Raw genomic sequence first — 25247 nt, forward strand, 5'->3', positions numbered from 1 at the left:
CGCACACCGGATGTGGTATAAATCACATCCGGGGGACATTTTCCCCTGAAGTCTGTCCGCCCCGTGAGAGCATGCTTGTAGCAGTCATGCGCCGAATGTCTCTGTCTGACACGACTAGGAAAAGATTATATATTATTTAATATTTATATGTAATATACAGTAGCTGCATGTTTTTTTTTCATGTTGTTTATTTTATTTAGAGTTTAATATGAAACGTGATTTGGGTTTGCATCCTTGTGCAGAGGCGCTAGGCCGCACCGGCATGGAAATGCGCAGGTAAGTTTAAAATTTTACAACATATAATTGCAAATTTGATGCATTAAATTCCTCCTATTAACAGTAGTTTATGTTGTTTACAGGCTGAGTGATTAATTCGGATTGATGCAGTGTTTTTGTGTTGACTGCACGTCCACACGTGGGCAGATGGGTGGTGTGCTCTCAGATGAAGGCCAACCAAGGTCCATTTTGATTTAAGACGGTGAGTAATAAATGAGAAAAAAACAAAAACATCTTTTTTAATCTCCTTATTTTGGTTCATGAATGATGATTTTTGTGCGTTAGACTTCTGATGTAAAAATGAAGTCAACATTCTATCTGACTTGACCCACAAACTCCGAGATGTTTTATGTGTCTGAGAATCAAATTCACACAGATTTTCTGTTTGCAGGAGTGACGTAAATGGGCACTGTTGCAGAATGATTGCAGGAATATCACTGTAGTAAGTATCTGGAGTGAGCAGAGAGGCTTCTAATGGTTATGAATGATGATCATGATGCGTTAGACTTCTGATTAAGACTGAAGACAACTCATATCTGACATAACACACGTCCACTCTGAAATGGATGGTGTTTTTCAGTTATTGAGTTTACTTAAAGTTGTTTTATTTCCACAGAAATCAGACGTTGATGCTGAAGGAACACGCTGCTGTCAATTTTAAAAGGTGATAAGTTTTGGGTTTGCTGTAAGTGTGTTGTTGTACCAGAATATTCATTTTTGCACTGTTTGCTGTATCCAGTCCAAATAAAGCATTTATACACAAACACAGAATCATTGTCCATTTCATTATTTACTTGTTTTGGTAAATTAAATTTTTCAGCACTTAACTTTGAACCTGATTGGCCCATCTTTGCCATTCAGGTCAAGAATAGTGCAAGATCAAATCATGTCTTGTTATAACTGGAGTTTCTTGGCTATGTCACCAAGTTGCTCTTTTAAAGCAAGACACAGAATCTGAAGGCATTTCACAGCCATCATTTAGCAAGAAATGCACTCAGAGGTATGCAGGATTATATTTCATGATTGTATGGTTTACTCTTGGGAGTGAAGAAACTAGGAAATATCCCCAGTTTTAGAGGCTGGAATCAGAAATACTATTTATTTCTTATTTTTCTTTCTCTTGATAAAAATTGCTCTTATTGTCAATAGTTGCCAAAAAATAGTTGAGTTACTCTTTACTGCTGACCAATTACTCCATGGAAATGTATTGTATAAATCAAGAGAAAACAATGACTTTATACCTATGTGATTGATTTATTGACCAATATTAAAAATATAAAGAGCTGCAACAATATATTGCCAAAAAATTACTATTCTAATAAGTTCTTTTCTGTCTCCTGGTTAAAAGTCACAAACTTAAATCCTTGATTTGCTGTTTTTGTATCATATCCTTGTAAATATGTTTTTGTTTTTTTTTAAGTTTTTGGACTGGTTGATGGACGAAATACGATTTGATGATGTCAGTTGATATAATATAGAGTTTCATTAAGTTTCATAATAGACAGAACTTTTATTCAGTAGTTGGAAAATTAAACACCAGAATAATCAATAATGGTAATTGTTGCAGCCCTATATGTAATGTCATTTTAGTCAATATTTACTTCATCTTCCCTCACAACACCAAGGCAACACAAACTGATTCCAAGCAAAAGGTTTTATTGATCCACAACGATCAGAACCAGAACATTCGGTGACATCACTGAACACAACAGCAATGTTTTTCATATTTTCATCACTGTGCAAATGAACAACATCGAAAAAAAACCTGTGAAAACAAAGGGCATGTCTCCGACAGACACATTAATGGCACACAGACATTTTTCTCTCTCGATCCTCAACTGAAGCAACAGATGTAGCGGCTCACCATGGAGGAATGTTTGATTATTTTTAAAGGCACTTTCTGCCTCATACACTTTGCCAACACACATTTGAATGAAACACGTGTAAAAAGAAAAAATCTTTTCTAAAAACACCTGTAAAGCAGCCAGGTTGTCTTGGCAGATCACAAAGTTACTTTTGTAGGTTTATTGTTTTCTATAGAACAGCAAACGACAACAAATCGATAAATAAGTTAACAAATAAGAGCATTCATTAGCTGGGTGTCCGCTGTCAACATTAAATTATATGGCTAATATCCAGTAGGTTATTTTTATTCAAATAAAACAGGAAGAGAGGGCATGGTTCCCTCTCTTTTCACGATTTTCACAGAAGGGTTTCAGTCCCCTGCCCCACAAAAACAGAAATCCTCCCTGCAGGTCACATCTATGTCAGCTGAATTCCCAGCTACAGATATCCAAACCTGAGCTCTACTTCTCCGCCTCGATAGGAACACAAGATAATAAAACGATTGCTTCACACGGTAGCCGCCAAAGGAGAGGACTGAAAGATTGCTTTGGCAATAAAAACAGAAAAAAAAAATATTACTTTTGCTCAACTCTGAATATAACATGAAGAGAAGTCTTGAAGCATGTCGCGTGAAAGCACGTCGTCAGTGAATGAGCTGTTTCCCTCGCACAGCTAGGGAGCCGCGTTCCTAATTATACATTCATCAGACCTAGGCAATGTTCAGCTGCTGTGTTTGCAGATATGTTTTAACTCACCCCCATGTAGTTTTTAGTTTTTATTTGTATCTATAGTCCCTACAGTTAAAATGCACACAGGTTGTATGATGATGTGTCCACAGTAGATTCACCAGTATCTCCCGTGGACACAGCGCCGTTGATCTGTTTGCATATAGGTGCCAGGCGGCTGGCACAGGCAGCAGTGTGGATGGATGGGGGGAGAAAGAAAAAAGAAGAGTCTTGATTTCCCTGTGAAATGTGTTTTTAAACGGACACAGGGGCTTCCAGCAAAAATCACAGTCCAATTTTTCCCTTCAAACGTTTTGCTCAGTCGCTTCATCAGTGGCCTCAACGTTCTACGTAGAGTTGTAGCAAACGGTAAACTGCTCGGTTAGAAAGGTCGCGCAAAAAGTCGACGCTGTACAACCATCGTGTTTGGTGCAGCTGTACATCACAGGTATTATGGTTCTTCTAGTTGAATCTGATGGCTATTCGTCTGGTTGAACAGTCTCGACGTGCCCCGCAAGGAGTCTTTCATCAGAGAGTTAGTTGTAGTGTTTGCTGTCACACAAATAAAGCTGTGTGATTGGAGGGCAGTCTGGGAGTCACAGCCCGCCCAACACCTCCAAGTTTTCGCGAGTGCACTTCATGACTGGCGCAACAATGGGACTGGACTGTGGGTAGAAGTATTGGAGGGTCGGCCCGGCCCTGTTGCTGCACCCACGGGTGCCTGAGGGCAGGGGCAGGGGGGGTCTTTGTCATATTGCCACGATGATAAAATGTCCGTCTGTCCATCGGTCTTCACATGTCCGAGACCTCAGACTCCTCAGGTTCTGGGTCCTTCAAGGCATCATCTGTCACAGTAACCAAGTTGGCATTTGAACGCGTGTCCATGGCAGAGTGCATTATGGGTAGCCATAAGTCATCCATGTTTGGCATCACGAATATTTTCTGTGGGGGGGGTGAGAAGAGCAACAAGCAAAAACATCTTAAAATAATAAATAAACGTGTAATGGAGCTAGCTCGTTAGCATGATAACTTCAGAGGATATCCCTGTACCACAATATGAAGATGTTTTTTGCAACATTTTTAAATATGACATTCCTTTACATTTTCCTGATAATTGTAGTTTTTACATGTTAAGCCTTTCAACAAAGAAAATATACCTGTTGAAAAGCTTTTGAGGGTGTGTAGTGGAGGAAATGGAGCAGAAAATACTATGTAGTGTCAAATAAAGACAGTAGCATGTGAGTATAAATGTTTGAAGAACTGCTAAAATCCCCCGAGTAACAACACCCCATGTGAGTCCAGCATTTATTGAAAGCCAGATGTACACACTCCCTCACAGATGACAACAGTGTTCACTGCAGCACTGTATTTTACCGCAGGAAAGGTTGAAGGGGGGAGGCGGTACATAATAATAACCCCCAGAGGAGTCGGACGGGGATAAATGTAGATGTGCGGTAGGCCTGACAGGGACACGGTAGTTTGCAGGTGTGCCTCAGGGTGGTTGTATAACAGCAGGCGTATCATTACTTTGGATATATATATATGAGGGGTGGGAAAGCCACAGGCTCACTGCTTTGAAGTGTGTGTAGGTGGGCAGCCATAAATGAATCCTCCTGTATCACCTGAAATTTCACCCTAAAACATCTGGGGGTGGCGGTCTTTGTCCTTGTGATTAAACATCTGCATGCACAGCTTCCCGTTGTTCTCACCTGGAACTCCTGGTCCAGTTTCTTCTCAATCCAGTCGGTCACATGAACCAGAGTGACCTCCCTCTCGCCCAGTTTAGGCCGAGCTTTCAGCTCTATGTGAGGCGGACTCCGGAAACCGTACCTGACAGCCAAGGAGACAATGACAGTGAAAAACAAGATAGTCTCGCACAAACTGATCTGTATTCTGCATTACTGGATTCTCAAAAAGCGGGCATATTTTGTGTATTCTACTGAATCCAATACATTTTCTTATTTTACAAGATGAGACAGTTTGTTGAGGAAATGTGCAAATCTGATAAAGATAACGATGATGCTGTAGGTGTGCTGTTTTGCTTCTACTTCTGTCACTTCTTTTCATGCTGCCGAACATGGTTTCTTGTGGAATAGATCTTATAGAAACTAACCACTACTAGGCAGAGGCTAGCTGATTAGCATGCTAACATCAGTAGATGACTCTCAATCCCAAAACATAGAGGCCTTTGACATGACGTCAAAACTGTTATTGCTCCAAGCTCTATTGAGAATTTTAGCTGAATTTTTAACTGTTTTAATGAATATTTTGTACATATAGCTACTCTCCCTTTTTAATCATCTGGTGGCACTTCTGATTTTTATTGGGAATCACTTAGTTAGATGAAGATGAAGGTGATAAGATTAATAAGGGTGACTGGATGAATTCAATATTCATTAGAATTAAGTGTGTACATCTTTAATGAAAATATACCTTTGTGTCCTCATTTTCTTATATGTTAAGTGTAATGAGTCCACTGGTGATTAAACATTCTTCTTCTTTTGTTCACTTAACACCCAGCAGAGGGTGCTGAGTTATATCCTCAAGCAAGGATCCCTGATTTCATCCACCAGTCTTGCCTGCTCTCCTCCCTGGAAATGAACGTACCATATCCTGTCCGTTGGGGGAGGTGGGATGTTGACAGCCAGCGTCCCGCGGCACTCCTGCACCTCCACAGTGAGCAGCAGCGGCGTGTTGGACACCTCCTCCATCTTCTTCTTAATGAACTCCGTCTCCGTGGCCTTCTGGAAGTATTTCGACTTGGCTATCTTGTCCACGAAGCGCATGATCTTGCTGGGCCTGTGGCCTCCCACATAGCTACGTGAGCAGAGGATGCAAACAGAAGAGGAGGAGGAGAGGAAAGGGAGGCAAGAAGTGAGTCAGGTTCATCATTTATTCATAACAGCATCTCTCGCAACTCAGCACCCACGATGGAGGGGAGTGACCAGGTGCTACATTAAATCAGCAGCGAGCTTTCGAACGTGTGGGACTGAGTGGGTGGGCGGGGTGGACTGAGAGGGCAAAACATTCTGCTTTGACACATCAGTGTGAATCTGTTTCTGCCCATTTTCAATTCAGACGCTGTTGTAAAGAGGCAGTCGCTCACCCCTCGGCTCCTGGAGGAACGGGCTTGTCACTGAGGAGTTCTGGGGGATCCTCCTCGTCCGATGAGCCAGCGCTGGACGATTCCTCATCGCTGTCTGCCAGGCAGTATGTCCGCGGCCTGGGCCTGTCACACACACACATACGCAAATAAACACACCCTCACTGCTGCAAAGTGGAATGACTTTACACAGAACCATTTAGAATTAGAAATAAATCCCATTACATGCATCTGATATAAATCACAGCAAATGAATCTCCAGTGTTTCCACAATCCAGAGCAAAATGTATTGTTTCAGTGACAGGCATCCATTCCAAAACTCACCAGTCAAATTGGACAAATCCACAGTGGAAAGCATCCAGAGAGAGGATTAGTAGATTAAGAGAGGGGAGGAAGAACCAACAGAAAAAGGGTAGGGATTGTGAAAAAAAAAACAGATTGGTTCTACATGCAAATCTACCCAATTAACATCTACTTCAGAGCTGTCTGTTTAGCAAAAAAATTAATCCTTCAAACATCCACGGAGGATGCAATACATGACAATACCAAGAAAAATGAGGACAAGCTGTGAAGGATCACTCACAAAAATCTGTCAGATAGTTTAAAAATCAGACTGAGCCTCATTACAAGCTGTGAAAGAGGAAACTATTGGGTGTGTTTGAAAGCCTCACCACTCTTTCCCGTGCTCCCCGAGCCCCTCGCCTTCCTTCCCCAGACGGGCCAGGTTCATCTTGGTCTCTAGCGTCATGAGGAAGGAGCCCGAGTAGGAGATCTCCAGATCAAACCACAAACCTGGACACAGACATGTATCATTTTCAATATTAATCAAAGCAGCATCATAAATGGCCAACTCTGAGTGACCTCCTGCCTGGTTTCTTATTGCTGTGAAGCCCCCATGCGGACCCGCCAGGAAAGACGACCTATCCTCTTGCAAACACTGAAAAGGTCAGCTCTATTGGCTGACTTCATCAGGCTACTTCCTGTTTACGCCTCACACTTCTCAGGAGGCGACAGGAGAGCTATTCAAATTTCGATCCCCCTGCTGTTTTCTCATTGAGTGCTAACCTCTGCAACCGATAAGTGGTGTTTTATTAATCCTCTGCCTCACTCGTTCTTCCACAAATGCTCATTGATTTGTGTGTGTGTGTGTGTGTGTGTGTGTGTGTGTGTGTGTGTGTGTGTGTGTGGCAGGCAGGCAGCCGCATCAAAGAGACGCTAAATGACAGCATTATGTCAAGACACGTTAGACATTGTCCCGTTGTCCCCGGCTAGAACTAGACACACAGGAGGGAGAGACAGCCTGTGAGTGATTCATATTTGAGGAGGTCAGTATAAATAATGTGCGTGTGTTTCTACATAGAACTGGGAAATATCTATTTTAAATCTAAGTTATTGTAAAATACACCTCATGTGTTGCTTTTTCATGAAATGCAGTGAAATGAAATCATGAAACTTGCTTTTGTGGACCTGGTGCCTACACTACCCACAATGCAACATTGCAAGTTTTTTTCAGATTACATGCAGCTTCCTCTGGAGCCACAAAAGGCTTAATACTATTTTTTTTTTTTTAAAACATACACAGTAGTACTCCCAAAGATCCGTAAACACACTTAAATGCATATAATTGGTGGGGTGGAGTTACCCATTATATAAACCCTGTTATATATATATCTTTATACATACTTGTAAAAGCAAAGTTAGAGCCTGAGCTCGAAGAGTGTCATTGTCTGCTTCACTGTAATTGTTGTGTACGAGACAATGAAAGCACTTGCATGTTACGCTCATTAGCAAGTGTTACAATACTGACAGGCTGAACTAAGATGGTAGCAGTGGAAAACGATGTTAAAAACACTGACGATGATTAAACTGTACAGATGTGGCAACCATTACTTTACACGTCATACCTTCACAGTCTGAAAATGACTTTATTTGACATCTCTGGCTTGTTTTTTACAATCCAAATTGCCCTTTATCACATTTACTGGTTTGGTTTTCTGTACACTCAGCGTAACTGTCTCACAGAGCCACAGGTGTGACTGTAGATCCCACTTTATGTTCAATCATATCGATAGTCGTGTATAACGGATAGTCATGCTAAATCTGGTTATATTATCAACGTCTAGGTGCTGGATTGTAAAATGATATATAATTTTAACAGCCGTGTGCGTTTAGTAGTTTTTGGAGCACCGGCTTAATATCATAAATCCGCTCGTGTATTCCCAGCATTAATGAGTCAGGAAGCACTCTCCCTCTCCTCCTTCTCATCTGCGCCAGAGCAAAGAAATACATGCAAGATACAAAATTAGGTGTGTTACTACCGCAGCAAATGCCTCCCGTTAGGTTCAGGCAGGTTTACAGCGCAGCACTTTTCAGAGACGCCGTTCCCACCAGGTCTGATTATGCGCGGGGATCAAGCGATGATGCTCGATGAGTATATTTTCTGTGGGTGTACAGGCTCAGATGGAGCAGTGCTTTAACGAGCATTGCAGACTCAGCCGTGGAAACGTGGCTGACAGGAGAATGACTCATGACTGGCTCGTTCAGACGAGCGGAAGAAGGTGCCACATTGTCAGTGCTCTTATATCTTTAGACGAGAGCGTCTTTGGAAAAAAATAAACTGAATATTTCTAAAATAAGGACGGAAACCACTCCTCCCTTACTCTGCTTAAAAGCACCACTAATGATAGCAACACACCTCCCACGGCCTGTTCCTTTTCCATCCCCTTCTTAAGCTTCTCTTTCCACATTTTCTCCCCAAACCAACCGCCACAGGAGGAATTAATATACCCATCGTGTCTGTATTGTCTCTGTGTGGCAGACAAGTCTCTTCGCAGGGGCTCAAGGCAGGCGGCAGGCAGGGTGAGTCAGTGTTTCAGTAATGGATGTGGGGGGACGAGAGACGTGAAGTTTAATTACTGTGGCCTAATAGAGCGAGGCGCACAGAGGGGCTGGACTCCCGGGGAGAGAGGGAGAGGGGAAAATGTCTTTATCTAGAGAGAAGAAGAGCAAAGCACAGGGGAGATGGAGGGATGGGAGGAGATGGATAGATGGAGCTGAAAAGCAAAGTCTCTCTACTCTGTCAGACACGCAAGAGGGGGGACCGCCTAGGTTATAATGAAGGATGGCAGAGGAGGGGAGAGACGACTGGTGGCGGGAACGTAATAAATCTCTATTGTAGCAGACCATCCAGAACACACCTACCTTGGTGGTCCACAGATGGTGAGGAGGCGTGGAGGATTTTAGGAATGGAGAAGCCCATGTCGAGCTCTGTGAGGGTCAGCTCATTCATAACATATGGCAGCTGAAGACCGAGAAAAAATACGGAGAATGAGAATCATCTCTCGAACTGATCATGCTCGTGACACGGGAGAGTTGTGTAAGATAGTGCGAGGACCCACCCTGATCTTACTGAGCTTCATTTGGATCTTTTTGGAGACGACGTTGGCCCAGTACTTCTCTCCCAGGAAGTCCCAGAATATCCTTCCAAGAAAGGCATTAACCCAGGCCTCGGGCTCCACAGCCTCCTCTGAACTCCTGCGTATCTGGAGGGCACATAGACAGGCTTGTACTGTAGCGTTAAACTTTCCCACATAAAATTGAAGTTAATAGGTTCAATTCAAGTGTGATAACAGTCTATTTCACACGGCTGGATTAAACTGCTAGGGCACAAGCTTACTGTTGGGCACATTTTGCTTTTCCAAATTATTCTGGATCAAACCAAGATTGTAAATAAAGTCATCAGTTATGTGGGGCCCCTGTGCGTCATGTGATGCATGGCGTTCTTGTTGGCAGCTTGCCACCAACTATCAAACTGTATTGAACAGCAATACAAGCAAAAATGGGGACCCACTCAGACGAACATTACTCTATAGCACTACTAGTGGTCAAAACCTCTAAAGGGTACCTTTAAGTGAATATGCAGGAACTGCTTTAGTTGATATTGTGCTTCAGATGTGCTATTTCGTGAACAAATTCGCGATTAATTAGACTACCCCCTCCCGAGTTTGCCTTTCCTGCGTCCCTCTCTTTCCTACCTTTTTGGTAGTTTTGGGGCTCCCCTCGGGACTTTGACCAGGGCTGTCAGTGGCAGTCGGGCTTCTCTGTGGTGCCTGGGGGTTGACGTATTTAGCCATGTAGACATTATAGTCCAGCAGCATCTTCTGCCTCATCCCCCCGGTGGAGCCACAGGCGAGAGCAGAAGAGGCCTCCCTGTGGCGGGGCTGAGACAGCTCCTCCAGGCTCCCTCGGCTGCTGCTCCTGCTGTCCGCCTCCAGGCCTCCGCCAGATTGGGTGCTGCTACTGCGGCTGTGGGAGGGCAGGAAGGCTAAACGTGGAGGGTGGAGGGGAAATGCAGGAAGGGGAGGTTAATGTGACACGATTATGCATCATTAACGTTTTGCCGTAATTCCAATCAAGACATCATAATTCATACATACATAATGTATCATCAAGACTTTTTGTTCACAACTCTGAATCAGCATGCTTTACACCAGTGACACACCGCATCATCTCTCTGACTCACAATAGCACTGACATACTCATTTTCAACATAATTGCCATGTATATCCAGGAAAACAGCTTGGTATTTAAATCATCTTTCCAGTAATCCTGTTCACCCTCCACCGCCTTTATCACTGGACATGCACAGTGCCAGTGTTTCCCTTTGAATCGAGCCTTATCCTTGCAGGCTTATATCCCACAGTGGAGACCAATACTATAATATGCTGCTTCTCTGTGCATGTAATCCTGCTGACCCATTCACACTCATCTGTTCGCTCAGTTGAGGGGATTGGCAGTCCCTAAGCTGGGGCTTATGCATAGATCTGATGGCTGTGCAGTTACATACTCAAGAGAATGGCAATTCTGACTGCGGGACGTGGTGTGTGTCTCTACGCTGTGTGTGTGGGAGCTGTGACAGAGACAGATAAACCTACTGTACACGGCCCAGCCCTAAACTCACCACTCTTGCAAATGCCAGACAGACTGCCAACTCTCCCCTCTGACTTCGCCCGGGACGCCAGAAGAAATCTCCGGAACCACTCTTCCTTTTCCCGACCCGTCCTCCCAAACAGGTAGATTGTCAGGTCCCCACCTCCAGAGGCCGGTCGTTTGGGTTCCTCTGCCGATACTGATGCGTCAACTTTCTCGCATTTGTCCATCCGTTCCAGCTTCTCCACCAGCCCAGTCGATTTGTCCTCCCCGCCTTCCGGCTTCTCTCCCTGGGCTTTGGACATGAAGTCCTCCTGTTTGGCCAGCTCAATACAGATAGGGTACTTCTTGTTCCAAACTCTCTTCCGAGCCAAGCTTTGGGGCATCAGCTGGATCTATAGGGTCATAGAGAGCATGATCAGATACTCAAAAGCAAAAGTAATGATGTTAACAAGCTGGTGTTTTGGGGGAAGAAGAATTGAAAAATTGAATTGAAAAGAGGACAAAAAAAAATGTGGAGTGCACGTCAAAGCTATAAATACATCGTATGTGGCAGACTTGCTCCGGGGGTGTGTGACAGGAACTCAGGGCGTAAAAATGTTTTGAAAATAGAACAAAAAAAAAAGGCAATGCAGGAAGGACTATGACTGCAAGTGACTCATCTATTATGTATTTATATTCATCTAACCCAAAGCTCAATTTGCCTTTGCCCCGTAATGTCAGAACCTGTCTTTTGTTTTGTTGATGATGAAAGCAGCTAACAAAGCAGCTAGCAAAGTAGTAGTAGTAGCTGTAACAAGTGTTGCACTGTATGTTGTCTGTCTTTTTTCTATATTCACTCAAACATACATTCTTAATCCAGCCTAACCAAGCAGCAACCAGAAAACAAACAAACATAAAAATTGAGCCAAAACTGCAGTTCCTTGAATGACCACTATAGGCCAGCTCCAAAAGGCAGGTACATTTCCAAGTTTAAAGCAGAAATAAACATCTTTAAACTCTCATATAAAAACTGTTCTGGTCCCTATAGCTAATTTCCCCCATTTGTTAAACTTTACTGGGAATGTGTACTAGGTGCAATTCGTAAAATACTGCCAGAATTCAATGGTAGCTCCAAAAGTAAAGGGGGCAGCATATCACTGTGTAACAGACAACTACTGGTCTTTGCTAGCTATTCTTGGCTGTAGCTAGCTACCGTTAGTAAGCGTTACAAAATGGTATTACAAGACAGGATTGGCCACCAAAATAAGAGCACCACGTGGTTGTTGTGTCAAACAATCCAAGCTCGAATATGAATGCATGTTTGAGGACACTATTATATGTAATCTGGCGTCATAAAACACAGATAACATTTAAAACAGGCTAAACCTCCACAATAATGATGGTTAAATGACCAATGGCCATTCAGCTCCAGAAGAAAGAGAGCACTGTGGCTGCATGGTGAGGACGACTGTGATGACCTCTTCGCTCCGTGATACACTGGCACGAGTAATGTCCTCTTACTGTCCTGCCTTCAGACTCCCAAAAACCATCGAGTCAGCACACAGTTGTGTGTGCAGGGTCGGTGACCTGTGATATTCACCCCGTGTTTACACACAATATGTGACTCTGAGTGGCTTTGTCACTGAACATGACCTATTAGCAAGCATGCACTCAGGCAAAGACAAATATGAGGGGACGTGTGCTCGATGTCACTATCTGTTAAGCACACAAATACACTGGAGAGCCAGCGGTGACACACACACTTAACACATTAATGCCCCCCCTTCAGTGTGTCCTTCGCTGACACACACGACAAAGCATTCCAGCATCTCTCATTGCCCTCGTACACCCATGACCACCACACCTTGCTGTCAGTCAGGTCGTAGATCTTCTGGCTGATGTAGGTGACGTCGGGTTTGGGCTCGTTGTGTGTGGCACGGCGGGAGATGTTGCGGTTGGGCTTGGACAGACGCAGGACGGAGCCCTCCAGACGGACATAAACAGAGTGGGTCAGGGTGGCGTGGTACATCTCCGGGTCGTAGCTGTGTATCTCATTCATCCAGCCCTGAGAGACAGAGGGGGGTGGAGAGGGGTGGAGTTATAAATGACAGTGACTCAAAATGTATTCTCACAGCACATTACACATCAGACGCCCAGTCAAACTCAGAGGAAAACTCACTAGTTGTCTTTCCATGCCGTTACTGTTCAAAGATTTACTGTTTTGTTGTGTTTTTTTGTTGCATGTTAACCCAAGTTACCATGTTTTTATCTGTGAAATGTTGTCTGAAGGACGACAGAAGGTAACAGTGCTGTCACAATACCAGAATTTCCAACTTCGATTCGATATGACTGTAACCCAAATGGCGCTCAGTAGAATGCGTACCTTCACCAAGGCCCAACAATACCATGTAGTCCAATATCAATTTAAATATATTAAAATCTGCTGGGTCCAGATTCTTATTTGGTTCTGCATCTACTCACTCATAGATAACAGCGACCTAAATTTTAAAAAATGTCAAAAAACACCCAATCCCTCAATGTTTTAGACCACAAAGTTAACAGGGTCTGCTCTGGGCTGAGACCAATCCTCCATCCAAGTTTTGTAGAAAATCCGTTCAGTAGTTTTTTGTGTAATCCTGCTGACAAACCAACCAACAAACAAGTGGACATCAGTGAAAACATGACTTGACTTTGGTTGAAAAGCTGATTGAAGATCAATATATTGAAAATATATAGAATCTAAACTGTTATTCCACCACATTCTGCTGGTTTTGAATGTTTCGTGCAGCCAAATTTCTTACATATTGCACCTTTATTGTTGATCTCCTTGCAAGAGTAGAAACCCCAACAGTAACAATAATGGATATTAAGCTAAAACCAATATTCAAAAATATTTTTTAACGTCTAATAAGAATACACATCCATGTTATTATTTTCCCCGTTTTTTATCACAGACAATGCATAAACACAATTAACTAAACTATATTTTACAGGGACCCCTTGAACGAACTATATAATGGCGACCACAGACATATCTTCGGCATTTTTTGTGCTGCAATCGTTGTTCACTGTTTCTTGTTAGTCAACATGTTTGCAGGAAAAGCTTATCTGTGATAATCTCATATCATTGTTGGGCATTTCTCGTAAACAGAACGGATGAAGCCACCGCAAAGTGCGGCAAAACACCTCCAAGAACAGCAACAAGTCCACTTAACTAACTGTTAAAACATGAAAAAAGGTGTCAGAATACAACAATCCCATCTGCCAACTGTAAATATCCCTCCTTCCAGTATTTTCTAGAATCATAACCAGATCACAACAACAAAACACAACGAAAGATAAAAGTGGCACATCTGAAACACTCTTTGTTGATCGTCAGAGGAAATGAAATTTGAAGAGAGAGAAGAAAGTTTGTCCCCACTGTTGCTGCCCCGCACTCTTGTGCTCCAGGGTCTATCGTTCATCTGTGTGTATCATGTTCTCCTCTTCTGGAACAGCTGTGCCCTCTAGTCATGAGGCTCTCCCATGCAACAGCTTGATACCCACTAAGGCACACACACACATCCACACAGTACACATCCTTACATAACCCCCTCAAACTACTGAACATTTCTCTTCTGGGAGAGCTTCAAGAATCACTGAAGAGAGGTTAGCTGAGAACAGGGGGGCAAATGCGGTCAGCCTCTCATCTGAATGTCTCTGATTCAGAGCTAAACTGTAGTCCAATATAACCCCAATTCTTACTGCTGGTCCCTATGAGGCTGCACTGAGTTTAACTCGCATCCAAACTCCCACCTTGTCAGTCCCAACAGAGGCTGTGAGAGCAAAGCCAATTCAATTGAAACAACAGGGGAGATTTCAGCGCCTGGCTTGTGCGAGAGGATGTTAAAATGTGAGAGCGAGGAACACGTTATCGAAAGACACATAACAAAAGCTCTTGGGGACATCAGTCCTACCAGTGCTTGATAGTAAACAAAAGATTTGGCATTTTGTGTACTGTAGCATCCTCACTTTCTCCAAGGCACAGTAAGACAAATGCACTGCACTCATTGAGCTGACGTTATCAACCACATATGTAAAACTTCTTGGATCTAATATAATTAATATAGATTATGTCAACTCTATGGATATAACAAGGTCTTTTTTGCACACTGACATTCAAATCGCGTCTTTCCTTTGACAAAATTGAAAAAAAAAAAGGAATGCTCTTAAAAACTAATGAAACGTACAAAACTTTGATACCTCAGGCTAGGACAGCTGCTTAAAAAGACAAAGTCTTGAGAGCTAGATCAAAAGTCTAAATGGGAGTCTGGGACATCCACGGCACACTTTGTCTCACCTTGAAGATTCCCGGTTCTTTGATATCCAACTGGGCCACATTCCAGGGATCCATCCTCCGCCTCCCTCTTCTCGTCCCCAATGAGGAGCGCCGAGGAGAGGACAGCCAAAGGACCAGCAAGGCCAACATGAAACCGCCAACAATCCCGTGCACCACCGCACATACATATGGTGGCACTGGAAGGACTAAATACCAGTACACTAACTGTGCCAGGAAGATGAGGCCAGTCACGGGCACAGTCTCAAACTCCTCCTCCATTTTCTCCTCCTCCTCTGTGTCTAGTTCGCTACACAGACCAGTGCTACCAGTTCGGGGCAGCCCAGACCTTGGATGGTCCCCATCTGGTGTTTCTGTATCGGTACATATATCAAAGTCTTCACTGTACAGTTCACAGAAGTCCTCGTCTTCCTGTCGAGCCACCAGGGCCGACATAGAACAACGACCCAGAGTGAGAGAAGGAGACTTGGGGAAAGTGGATGTGGAGGCCTGTCCGAGGGCTGAAGCTGGTGCCAGTGAAGGGAAGGAGAAAAAAACAGAGTCGGGGCCCTTTCCCGTTGGGGTCTCTTCCTCTTCTTCCCCTTCTGCACCTTCCTCCTCCTTGATGCTGTAGTTGTTACCCTCTGCATGTCCATTTACTGCTGTCACTCCACTGAGCTCTGACGCACTGGAGGACAGCAACTTGGCACGATGAGCTGCAGTTCCAACAGCTCCCACGCCAGATTCATCCCCCATGATCTTACTAAAAAGCTGCAGGGGGTCTGACATCACCTCCGACAACCGCCGCTTTGTATCTTCTATCCTCGCCTCCACCTCTTGGACCTTAAAGAAAGACCTACCATCTGGGGACATAATGGGGGACGAGGGGGCTGTTTTAGAGTCTCCACCCGCGTGAGTGACTGTGACGGGGCAGGAGGTCAAGCGGGGCTGGGAGAATTGTTTGAAGAGCTGCATGTTGCGAGGTGGCCGCTGGGAGGACTGTACTTGCTGCTGAGGGGGGTGATGAAGGAAGTGATGAAGAGGCCCCTCCTGATGTTCGGCCTTTGAAGTGTCGGTAGAAAGAGACTTAACAAAAGATTTCATTAAGTGACGGTGGCGTGCATGCGATGGCGCAACAGAAGTTGGCGCAGAGGCGGTCTCCCGAGACTCGATGTCATTGGACAAGGACCTGACCAGGCTCAGGAATGGTTTGGAGGAGGACAGCGTTGTGGACTTGCAAGGGGAGGAGGTGCCGGAGCTCGTGGATGGGGGTGTGCCTGATGGTCGGTCTAAGGGCCAGGAGGAGCTGGCAGGAGGGTTGGAGCTCAGGTGGGTGGCAGTAGGAATAATAGTCATGGCTGGAGAGGGTGTGTGTGGTTGAGGGCAGGAGGGGTCCACAGACAGATCGCTGGAGGAAACAGGGACCACAGCAGCTCCTAAGGAAGTCTCCACATTGGCAGATTCAAACAGTAACTCTTCTTTTGCCTCCAAGCCCGTGGCCACAGACTGGTCATCTGCCCCCGAAGTTTCTAGACCTTGCAGTCCCTCTGCATCATCAAGACCAGATTTATCCCCAGCGGATCCAACCCCATAGAGCTCCTCCTCCTCATCGTCTTCCTCCTTCCCCAGAGCAGAGAAGTGGATGGTGATGGTGTCGCGAGAGAGGGAGCGCTGCACCTGCAGCTTGGGTCCGGGGGCCTGGCGAGGGGTACGAGTGTCAGCATGCTGGCCACTTCCCCTGCTGCTGCTGCCCTGACTGCTCATCACCACCCTGCACAGGGCTCACAGCCTGGGGGAGACAGAAACACACTGTTGACAACCACAGAAACACTGAAACATTGGAAGGAGGTCAGGAACATGACGGAATAACTTCCGAGATCCCCACATTCTCTATACACTCTCCATGCACACACACACAGGACAGAAGAGAACAGCCTCGCAGCTCTTTAGTCATCCTAATGTGAGTAGACTGGACAGGTACGTCCAGGCTCCCCAATCCATTAGCCCTCATTATGCAAGGCTGTACCTGACAGACAGAGTCGCTCTTGGGCCTGGCCTCTCTATGTCTTACCAGCATCCTACTCACTCGCTCACCCCCACTATGGCATCATGATTAATGGGTTATTTCAGAACACATGAGCCTTGAGGAGTGAGGCTGTATTTAACTCCACCCTCCACAGGGGGCAGCGGCCTGCAGCTGGCTAATGCTGTGAGGTGCTGAAGATGAGAAAGGAGAAGGGGCTGCTGCTCTGACAGATGGGAAAATCAGCATTTCTAATAATACTAATAATAACCTTTATGTTTTGGCCTCTTCTGACTATTCCAAATATTGGGCTCTTGAGCAGATGAATACTACTGTATGCTATCTAGTCACTAACTCTGTCTTTCGTGCTGTGGATGTAAACTCCACATACTGTAAATGATCATAGCTCCATTGAGTGCTCCTGCAGGAAATGGTGATACTGAGAACCCTGTAACCCTGAACCAATACTGAAACAATGAGCTGATAAGATGCTAAAATGCATTCACTCTTCACATTATGCATAATCACTTAATCTCTTGTTACATAAAGAAAATTCTGACCTTGTGTGTAGTAATTCATTTAAAGGAGAAATATTGGTATATATTAGCTTCATAATTTTATTTTGGTCACAACTAGAATTGGTTTACATGAGCTCAAAGAAACATAAGTCATCTCATACTGTCCGGTGCTGCAGCTCTGTATTCCCCCTCTGTCTGAAACCCTGCGTTTTAGCTCCTGTCTCTTTAAGGCCCCCTTCCTGGATATCCAGTCTGCTCTGGTTGGTCAGCTCACACACACACACCTTAGCCAGTACCGCTAACAGGTACTGGGCAGCTGTGCTAAATCAATTCGTACATGCCAGGCATAAATCATGCATATGTGTGACATGGTGACGTAGGGTGTGATGTCAGAAAGTCACAGAATTAAAGGTGGGACTACTGACAAGGCCTTTCAGGTGCAGTGTTTCCTGTGGGAGAGAGGATCCTCTCTCAGGTGCAGACCTTTTAAACTTTTGAATGCACAGGGACCTGTAAAAATGAAAAAGCTAAATAGGTCTCCTTTAAAATGATGAACCTCAGGGGCTTGCATTCATTTTACCTGTTTACATTTCTCAAATATTGTTCGGATGGTGCTCATTTCATTTGTTGTTTTGTCATTCAGTCGTTACATCTAGTCTTTCAGCAGGCTTTGACTGTCGTGTATTGCATTATTTCTGTGCTTTATTGCATCCCTAAAAGACATAAACATATACATAAATCTAACAAACCGTCCTCCCCCCCTGGCTCAATCATAACGATATGCAGGACATAATCACAGCACAAAGGAGCTGTTAGGCTCCAGTGATCACAGGAACAAGGCGTCTATTGTATGGTCTCAACACAGCAGAACCAAAGTCATTCATCACGCAGTGATTTCACTGAATGAGGCCTCCACTTGTTATTGAGTTATTGTGCCTGTTTATTCTTCCACATCGTATAGAGTCCATCCTCCCTGGTTAGCATTATCAAACAGGCAGAGCAAATCTAACACACACACACACACACACACACACACACACACACACACACACACACACACACACACACACACACACACACACACACACACAAACAAGCTGTCTGCACACACACACAGTCACTCAGGCTTGATAAAAATGGCCCATAATGGAAGAAGGAGAGACGGAGGGAAACAACAGAGCAGTTAGTTTGTGTGATTGTCTGCATTTCTGAGAAAGCCCCGGCATCCCTCGGGGGCTCTCTGGTTGGCACTGCATCTCCAGAGATTGAGTTTGCCGGGATGAAATAACAGAACATTTGACTTTCCCAGCCAGCCATTCACTTGGCTGCGCTACAATGGGTTTTGTGTGCGTCATTTTTGAGTGTGTGTCTGCGTATATGTGTGTGTGTGCCGCTCCTGCCATGGCTGTGCTTGGTGCACGGCAGATCGAATAAAGACACGGAAAGAGACAGGGGGAAAAAAGAGCAACAAAAAAGAAGGATGAAGAGCCCTGGGGGGTCTGTGGAGGCTGCAGACGACCTTTCAGAGACCGGCTTTTGAAGTGGAATTCACTTAAAGACGGTAGAAACGGAGAGAGAGAGAGAGAGAGAGAGAAAACGGGGAGGATGACACAGACAATGGAAAGTGTCAGAGAGGAGGGAAGAGACAAATGAGCGGGGGGAGACAGAGCCAGGGAGATGGAAGAGGTTGTTGTTGTCATCAAAGCCTGGAGGACGGACTAAAACATTGCGGAGGTCGAGGGGGTGAGCAGAGAAGGATGGTTCCAAGTTTTATTGGATTCAGGTATAATGAGGACACAGAGACACAGCATCTCACCCTCAAATCACAGGACAGTCATGTTAAAGGGATACTATGCAAGACAGGATTGTTGAGCATCATTCCATAGTTGTGGTGGCTTCTAGTCCTACACTGATTATCTGTTAAACGTAGAATATGTAGAGTATTGTGTTGAGGGTCGGGCAGAGCTGGGGGAAGAGCTGCTGCTCAGGGTCGGCTGGAGCGTCAGGTGCATAGCAAGACCTACTGGAGGAATAAACACCCAGAGTGAAATCAGACTCACAGGAAGAGGGTTCTGAGATTAACTTTATCAACCTGACTGCAGAGGACACGTGTTTAAACACTGTAATGTGGACTGCTGGCTGGAGCTGCAGGGGGAAATGTACTAGTGTTGAGTGCCGCTGCTCCTCAATGTTAGCTTATGGCTAATGTACAGTGACGTAATCTGGCTGTTTGGGGCGGATAAACACTGCATGAGTAACCTCGAATACAGACAAACGATCGCATCGATTGGGGTGAACACACCATCAAACCACCGTCACTGCTGACAAGAATCCAACGTGACACAGCCACGAACATTCACCGACGAGGTTGGTTTTATTCACGCTTCGTCTCGTTTGCCAATTTGCCGTCTCGCATGCAGCGACGGCCGAGACACTGAAACGCACCGTTACCTTGAGTAACTTGGTTGACAGTTCCAGCCATTTATTGTATAATTTAAACATGTATAAAATAAAGTATATACTGCTAATTTGGCTCATCCTATTCTTTATGAGACTAAGGGAAAAAAAACATAGACGACACATTGGAAACCATGTCAGGTTATGTGATGTCAGTCCGACATCCACAATGTTTGCTGACATGACCACAGATTTGGTTATTTCAATGCACCGCTGCCATTAAAGGGCCTCTGTTTGCTTTAGCTGATTCTGGATGTGGAGGAGAGGAGGAGGAGAGGGGAGTCTGGCACGGAGACAAGGCTCATCCAATTAATCAAGGCGAGCCGTGCCACTCTAATCAGCTAAAGCCAGCACCCCAGGAGACGAGCGAGGAGGGGAGGGAGGTTAAGAGCAGCAGGGGAAAAGAATGATATAAGAGGGAGAACAGACGGTGGAAAAGGGAAAGGGGGCAGCCTGGAGAGAAAAAGTAGAAAATGGCACAGAAAAACCTGCACACTGAACTTAATTTTAGATATCCAATAATGGAAACATTTCCTTATTCACGATCTTAAATTCTGCTTCAACTCGAAATACATTGACACCATTAAAATGTACATGTGTCTTAATTACTGGGCACAGACGGGGAGAAAAAGACGAGAATGAGTGGCGAAGAGGAGGGAGGTACAGAGTGGACATCGAAAAGAGAGATGGGGATGTATTTATGGTCAGTTTGTGCCGCCTTCAGCATATCGGGTCTCTCCTCTCGCAGCTGAATGGACCACTGAAAAGCACTAATTTAATCTCGTTTTTTAAGAGCCAAGAAGTGCTTGTAATTGATTTAACGCATCCAGCTGCGCTTCAAAAAAGAAAGGAAAAAAAGCTGCATTTGCCACACTCTCCTTTATTTTCTACTCATTTCATTCCAGTTGATACACTGGGCATGACAGATGCCCAGACAGATTCCATACAGGCCTTCTTTCAGTCTTTCTTTCCTTCTTTCTGTGACAGAGACTCACCTGCTCTCCCTCTCCTCTCACTGCACTTGATGGATGGGTAGATACTTTCCGGCTGTCATACACCCTGACAAATATCAGGCCCCGAGGAGGCGTCTGCAGCGGGAGGGCCGGGTGTGTATGTGTGTTCCTTCTTGCCCTGTGAGCACCCACAGTCCTTATATGGAGGAGTCTCCCAAACCCCACAGAACACATTTCACATTCATTATGGCTGCTGTGACGGTTAGAGGAATGACGGGAAGTCGGGTGGCATGTCTGCAGAATTGTAGTAAACTTAAAGCAAAAGTTAGATGTTTCTGGGGCGCTATTCTTCTTTCTGGTGGAGAGAACAGCCAGTACCCGGTTAGCGTAGCTTAGCCGCAATAGTGGAAACGGGGGAAACAGTTAGCCTGGCACTACCAATGGTAATAAAGTCCACCTACAAGCACCTCAAACTGTGCACAAACTAGTTTTAGCGAGCAGAAGAGAACGAGTTTGACTGACTGACGGACCTCGCCACCTTCAAGAAGTGTTCTGGGGACCTTATTTTTCTCTGAGAGCAGTTTTTTTAATCCCCCTTTGGAAAAAGACAAATATTTCTGAGTCTGTGACCTCATTTAATCTTTCTCTCCAAAACTACATAGTACCAGTTTACATGACTGCAGCCACTTAGCCATTCACACTTAGTTCTAACCTCCATGATTTGTTGTTTATCTGGGTAGCACTTATCAAAACCAGTGTTAAAAAGTGCACAGTAAAAACAAAAACGTCGAACACTGAAACGTCTAACAATGGATGATTATAAAAATGCAAGGACAAATCCACTTGGCACCCATTTTTAAAAGCCCTCAGTTGACCCATACAGAGCCCAAATGGACATGTTTGCTGGAATTAAGCCTCCCAATAAGCTGCCAGTGGAGGACTGAATAACAGCACGTACGCCATGAGAGAGAAAGGTGAAAGTGGGAGTGTGTAGAAGAGCACTCCACCATTTCAGCGTTGCACTCCAATAACACTGTCTGACTCACTACAGAGTCAAAACGATCCGAAACCGTGCAGAAGAAGCAGCGATGGTCTTTTAAATCCAATGCTTTTTTCTTCCTTATCAAACCATGGCACCTACATTACCCACAATGCAACTCAACTGCCAACAGGTTGTGTCAGTGAGCTTTGACACACAGCAGCTAATGTAGCCTCAAGTCTCTAGCGTCACGCACAGAGGAGGAGCGGTCTGATGAACACCTCTTTATTTCTGGTGTTCGGCCCTGGCCAACGCCAATTCAGGTGACATCTCTCGAGAGGCAGTTTCTCAGACTTCTCCGTCTGTAGCCACAAAAGGTTTCGCGCAACTTTATTCACAGAAGCAGCACCAACACTTGCAAACTCACTTTCAGCATGAGATGAGTTCCCCTTCAAGACCGTTATCGTCCTTTAGCACAAAATGGTGAAATTTCTGTATTCGTGGGAGTTATTTCAAGTCATGGATCAATACCAATGACTCAACAGTTACTTAAGCAGGGGCTGAGATTTTTGACTTAAAAAAATAAAATGAAAAACCTCCAAGCCTGTGCTCTGACTTGGAAATAACACATCCTTAGCCTTGCGTTGACATGGATGATGTGGGCTGAGCAAACCTCAGTCAGAGGAGGATTTAGGAGGTATTTTTGCTTCAAAGGAACTTCATCGTGTCATTGTTTCTCCTTGTTTGATAAAATCCCCAAACTACTGAGTGCTTCTCTTTAAGTAACAGTCCGCTGATGTGATGCGATGTGTCAGCAGGGGGTCACGGACAGACTGACACAACCTCAGCTGAAGGATGTTATTAAGTTGGCATGCCAAAATTTGCACAGGAGGAAGATCAAACAGGAAAAAGTCAAATGAGGAGGAGGAAATGAAGGCTGGTGTCTAGAGCATACCCCCCCCCCCCTTAAAAAAAAAAAAGTGGCAGGAGGAAAACGGAGAGCAAGTCGAGTACGGAACAAGTTGACGAGGCGTTAAAAAAAGGGGGAGGGAGATGGTGGGAAGACAGATCGAGGCGAGACAGAGAGATGAGGGATGAGCGCAGGAGCGAGAGGCTGACGGAGCAGTCGATTATACAGCCCGGAGAGATGAGCTCCTCGGTCACGTGATGCAATGCCGGTAATGAGCAGAGAGCACCTACAGCAGGTAGAGAGGAAGGAGACACACAAACACAGAGAGCACACAGACACACCACAAGTCTTGTATACTCATGCTCCACTGCTCTCTCAAGGGAACACTGGTCCCAGTCACCCTGGTTACATCACACGCATGTACGGTTGCTGTAGTTTTATACATGTGGATGCACTGAAGACTAATACCAAGGAAAGAAGCAAAGTAATAAGGGGAGAATTGACAAGGAAATACAATTTTCAATGGCTGTTTTCATTGTTTTTAGCAGAAATCCTCTTGTCACACGAAGGCCAATCTACACCCTCTCTTATTTACCACAGACAGGAAACTCTGACCGGACTCTGACAGGAGGCAACACAGGCAGCAGTTCTTAAAATAGCTCTGGGGAGGGCTGTCGAGGTGTAAGTCCCCTAACACCGAGACTGGCCACTTAAAGTGCTCGCTGGAGGACAGATGGATGGAGGGAAAAAAAAGAGGAGTGCAGGAGTAAAAGTAAAGTAAAGGGAAAGGACAGAGGCTCGAGGGGAAATGACTGACTTTCCAGGAATGGATGAAAAAAAGTTTTGGGCACGACTGTGCAGCGACATGTGCTGCACACCTGCCAGTGCTTATTAACGTCTGATTGAAAGTGTTTAGTTGTTAAATGAAGTTGCAGGATAAAATTCAGCATGAGGGCTGCAAACTACTTTCAATTGATCAGTTCATTTATTATTCTAATAATAAACATCCCATTCCTTAATCTGAAAATGTTCACATCACTGAGATCAGTGGACGACGAAACTTTGCCTGACTTTTTTCTGGGGTGTGGATGAGAACATGATGACTGAATTTTCATTTGGATGAAATGGTCCTTTAATGTTAAACACATGTACAATATGTACGTCTTTGATAAAGCATGGCTAATATAAAACACAACGAAACAGTCAAAGTAAGCACAAAAAAGGGCAAAGTCAATATCACATCAGGCGTCATCAACAGTCTGTTCTGATGCAGCTGCTCCAGGAGGAGACCTCCATCATATTGACAGTCAACACCACCGGCTGCTGATACTCAATATTAATGTGTGGTGTGTCAATAAGCCTGTCAGACCACTACATTTGCCCGGCAGCATGAGACATGCACATGTGAATCCACACACACACACACACACACACACACACAAATGAAACTGTGCACAGAGCTGCCGCAGGCTCCGGGAACATCAACTGAGCTCCGGCAGGGGAGGAGAGGAGACACGGAGCTGAGGTTTGATGGTGAACATCACCGCTCTGAATCACACAGCCCTCTCTTAATGAAAGGAGAATAAAACAACAAGACAACAACACTCGCGCAGCTGCGCTGGATCAAACCGGTTCTCCTCTCCTCACCTCTCCCTCTCTCTGTAACCCAGAAACCACCGTCAACACGTCAAACATCAAACCTCGGCATGCAGATCACCGGGTTGGTTGCCATGCCGACAGAGAAGCTTTCATCTCGTTCCACGCTCATCCGTGCATCCTTTTGTTCGGCAGGGCAGCTTCTCCTTGCTGTGCAACCTTGGTCTCCTAGGATGTGTGTTGAGCGTTTGTTATCACAAGATCCTCGGTGAGGGGTTTTCAGTGTGTGTGTGTGTGTGTGCGCGTGTGTGCGTGCGTGGGATGCGTAGGTGCCAAACCAAAGTGCAAAAGAACATTAAAAAGCTTAGATCTCCCTCTTTGAGCCGGATGAGAAAGTGTGTGTTTGTTCATCACTCAGCAGCATCTCGAAGATGAAAAGACCTGATCAATTAATAACCTCTAATTATGGCTGTCAACATCAGTACAGCTTTCCCTTGTCAACTTCAGCTGTTGACTCCCATCGACTCTGTGAGACAGAAAAAACAGGCTCGTTTTTATCATCACGAGCGGCAGCTTTGCTCAAGCACTGCCACGCGGGTTTTCAACACTCCACTTCAGTAAATATCAACGTCTGGC

The 25247-nt window shown here is 44.9% G+C and overlaps 1 protein-coding gene and 1 long non-coding RNA gene across 6 annotated transcripts in view; one reads left to right on the forward strand and one right to left on the reverse strand.

Moving 5' to 3' along the window:
* Positions 1-25: 25 nt before the first annotated feature.
* On the forward strand, positions 26-1047 carry LOC119014306. Its single transcript, XR_005072928.1, has 4 exons — positions 26-276; positions 360-478; positions 668-718; positions 893-1047. It is a non-coding gene; the product is annotated as an uncharacterized LOC119014306 (long non-coding RNA).
* An 868-nt stretch (positions 1048-1915) lies between these two features.
* Positions 1916-25247, reverse strand: part of tex2 (testis expressed 2) — a 29025-nt gene continuing 5693 nt past the window's right edge. For 3 of the 5 annotated variants that reach the window (XM_037089426.1, XM_037089427.1, XM_037089428.1), the window contains 11 exons: positions 15200-16964; positions 12725-12925; positions 10910-11273; positions 9984-10273; positions 9348-9491; positions 9151-9250; positions 6621-6741; positions 5953-6075; positions 5454-5663; positions 4556-4676; positions 3639-3788 (listed from right to left, as the gene is read on the reverse strand). In XM_037089426.1, the coding sequence (XP_036945321.1) occupies positions 3639-3788; positions 4556-4676; positions 5454-5663; positions 5953-6075; positions 6621-6741; positions 9151-9250; positions 9348-9491; positions 9984-10273; positions 10910-11273; positions 12725-12925; positions 15200-16939 (3564 nt within the window). In that variant the 5' untranslated portion in view covers positions 16940-16964. Of the gene's footprint in view, positions 3789-4555; positions 4677-5453; positions 5664-5952; positions 6076-6620; positions 6742-9150; positions 9251-9347; positions 9492-9983; positions 10274-10909; positions 11274-12724; positions 12926-15199; positions 16965-25247 lie in introns of those variants that run through there. The other 2 variants (XM_037089430.1, XM_037089429.1) reach the window with 2 other exon arrangements.

The sequence above is a fragment of the Acanthopagrus latus genome, chromosome 23, assembly GCF_904848185.1.
Source record: "Acanthopagrus latus isolate v.2019 chromosome 23, fAcaLat1.1, whole genome shotgun sequence".
In the NCBI taxonomy this organism is placed as follows: domain Eukaryota; kingdom Metazoa; phylum Chordata; class Actinopteri; order Spariformes; family Sparidae; genus Acanthopagrus; species Acanthopagrus latus.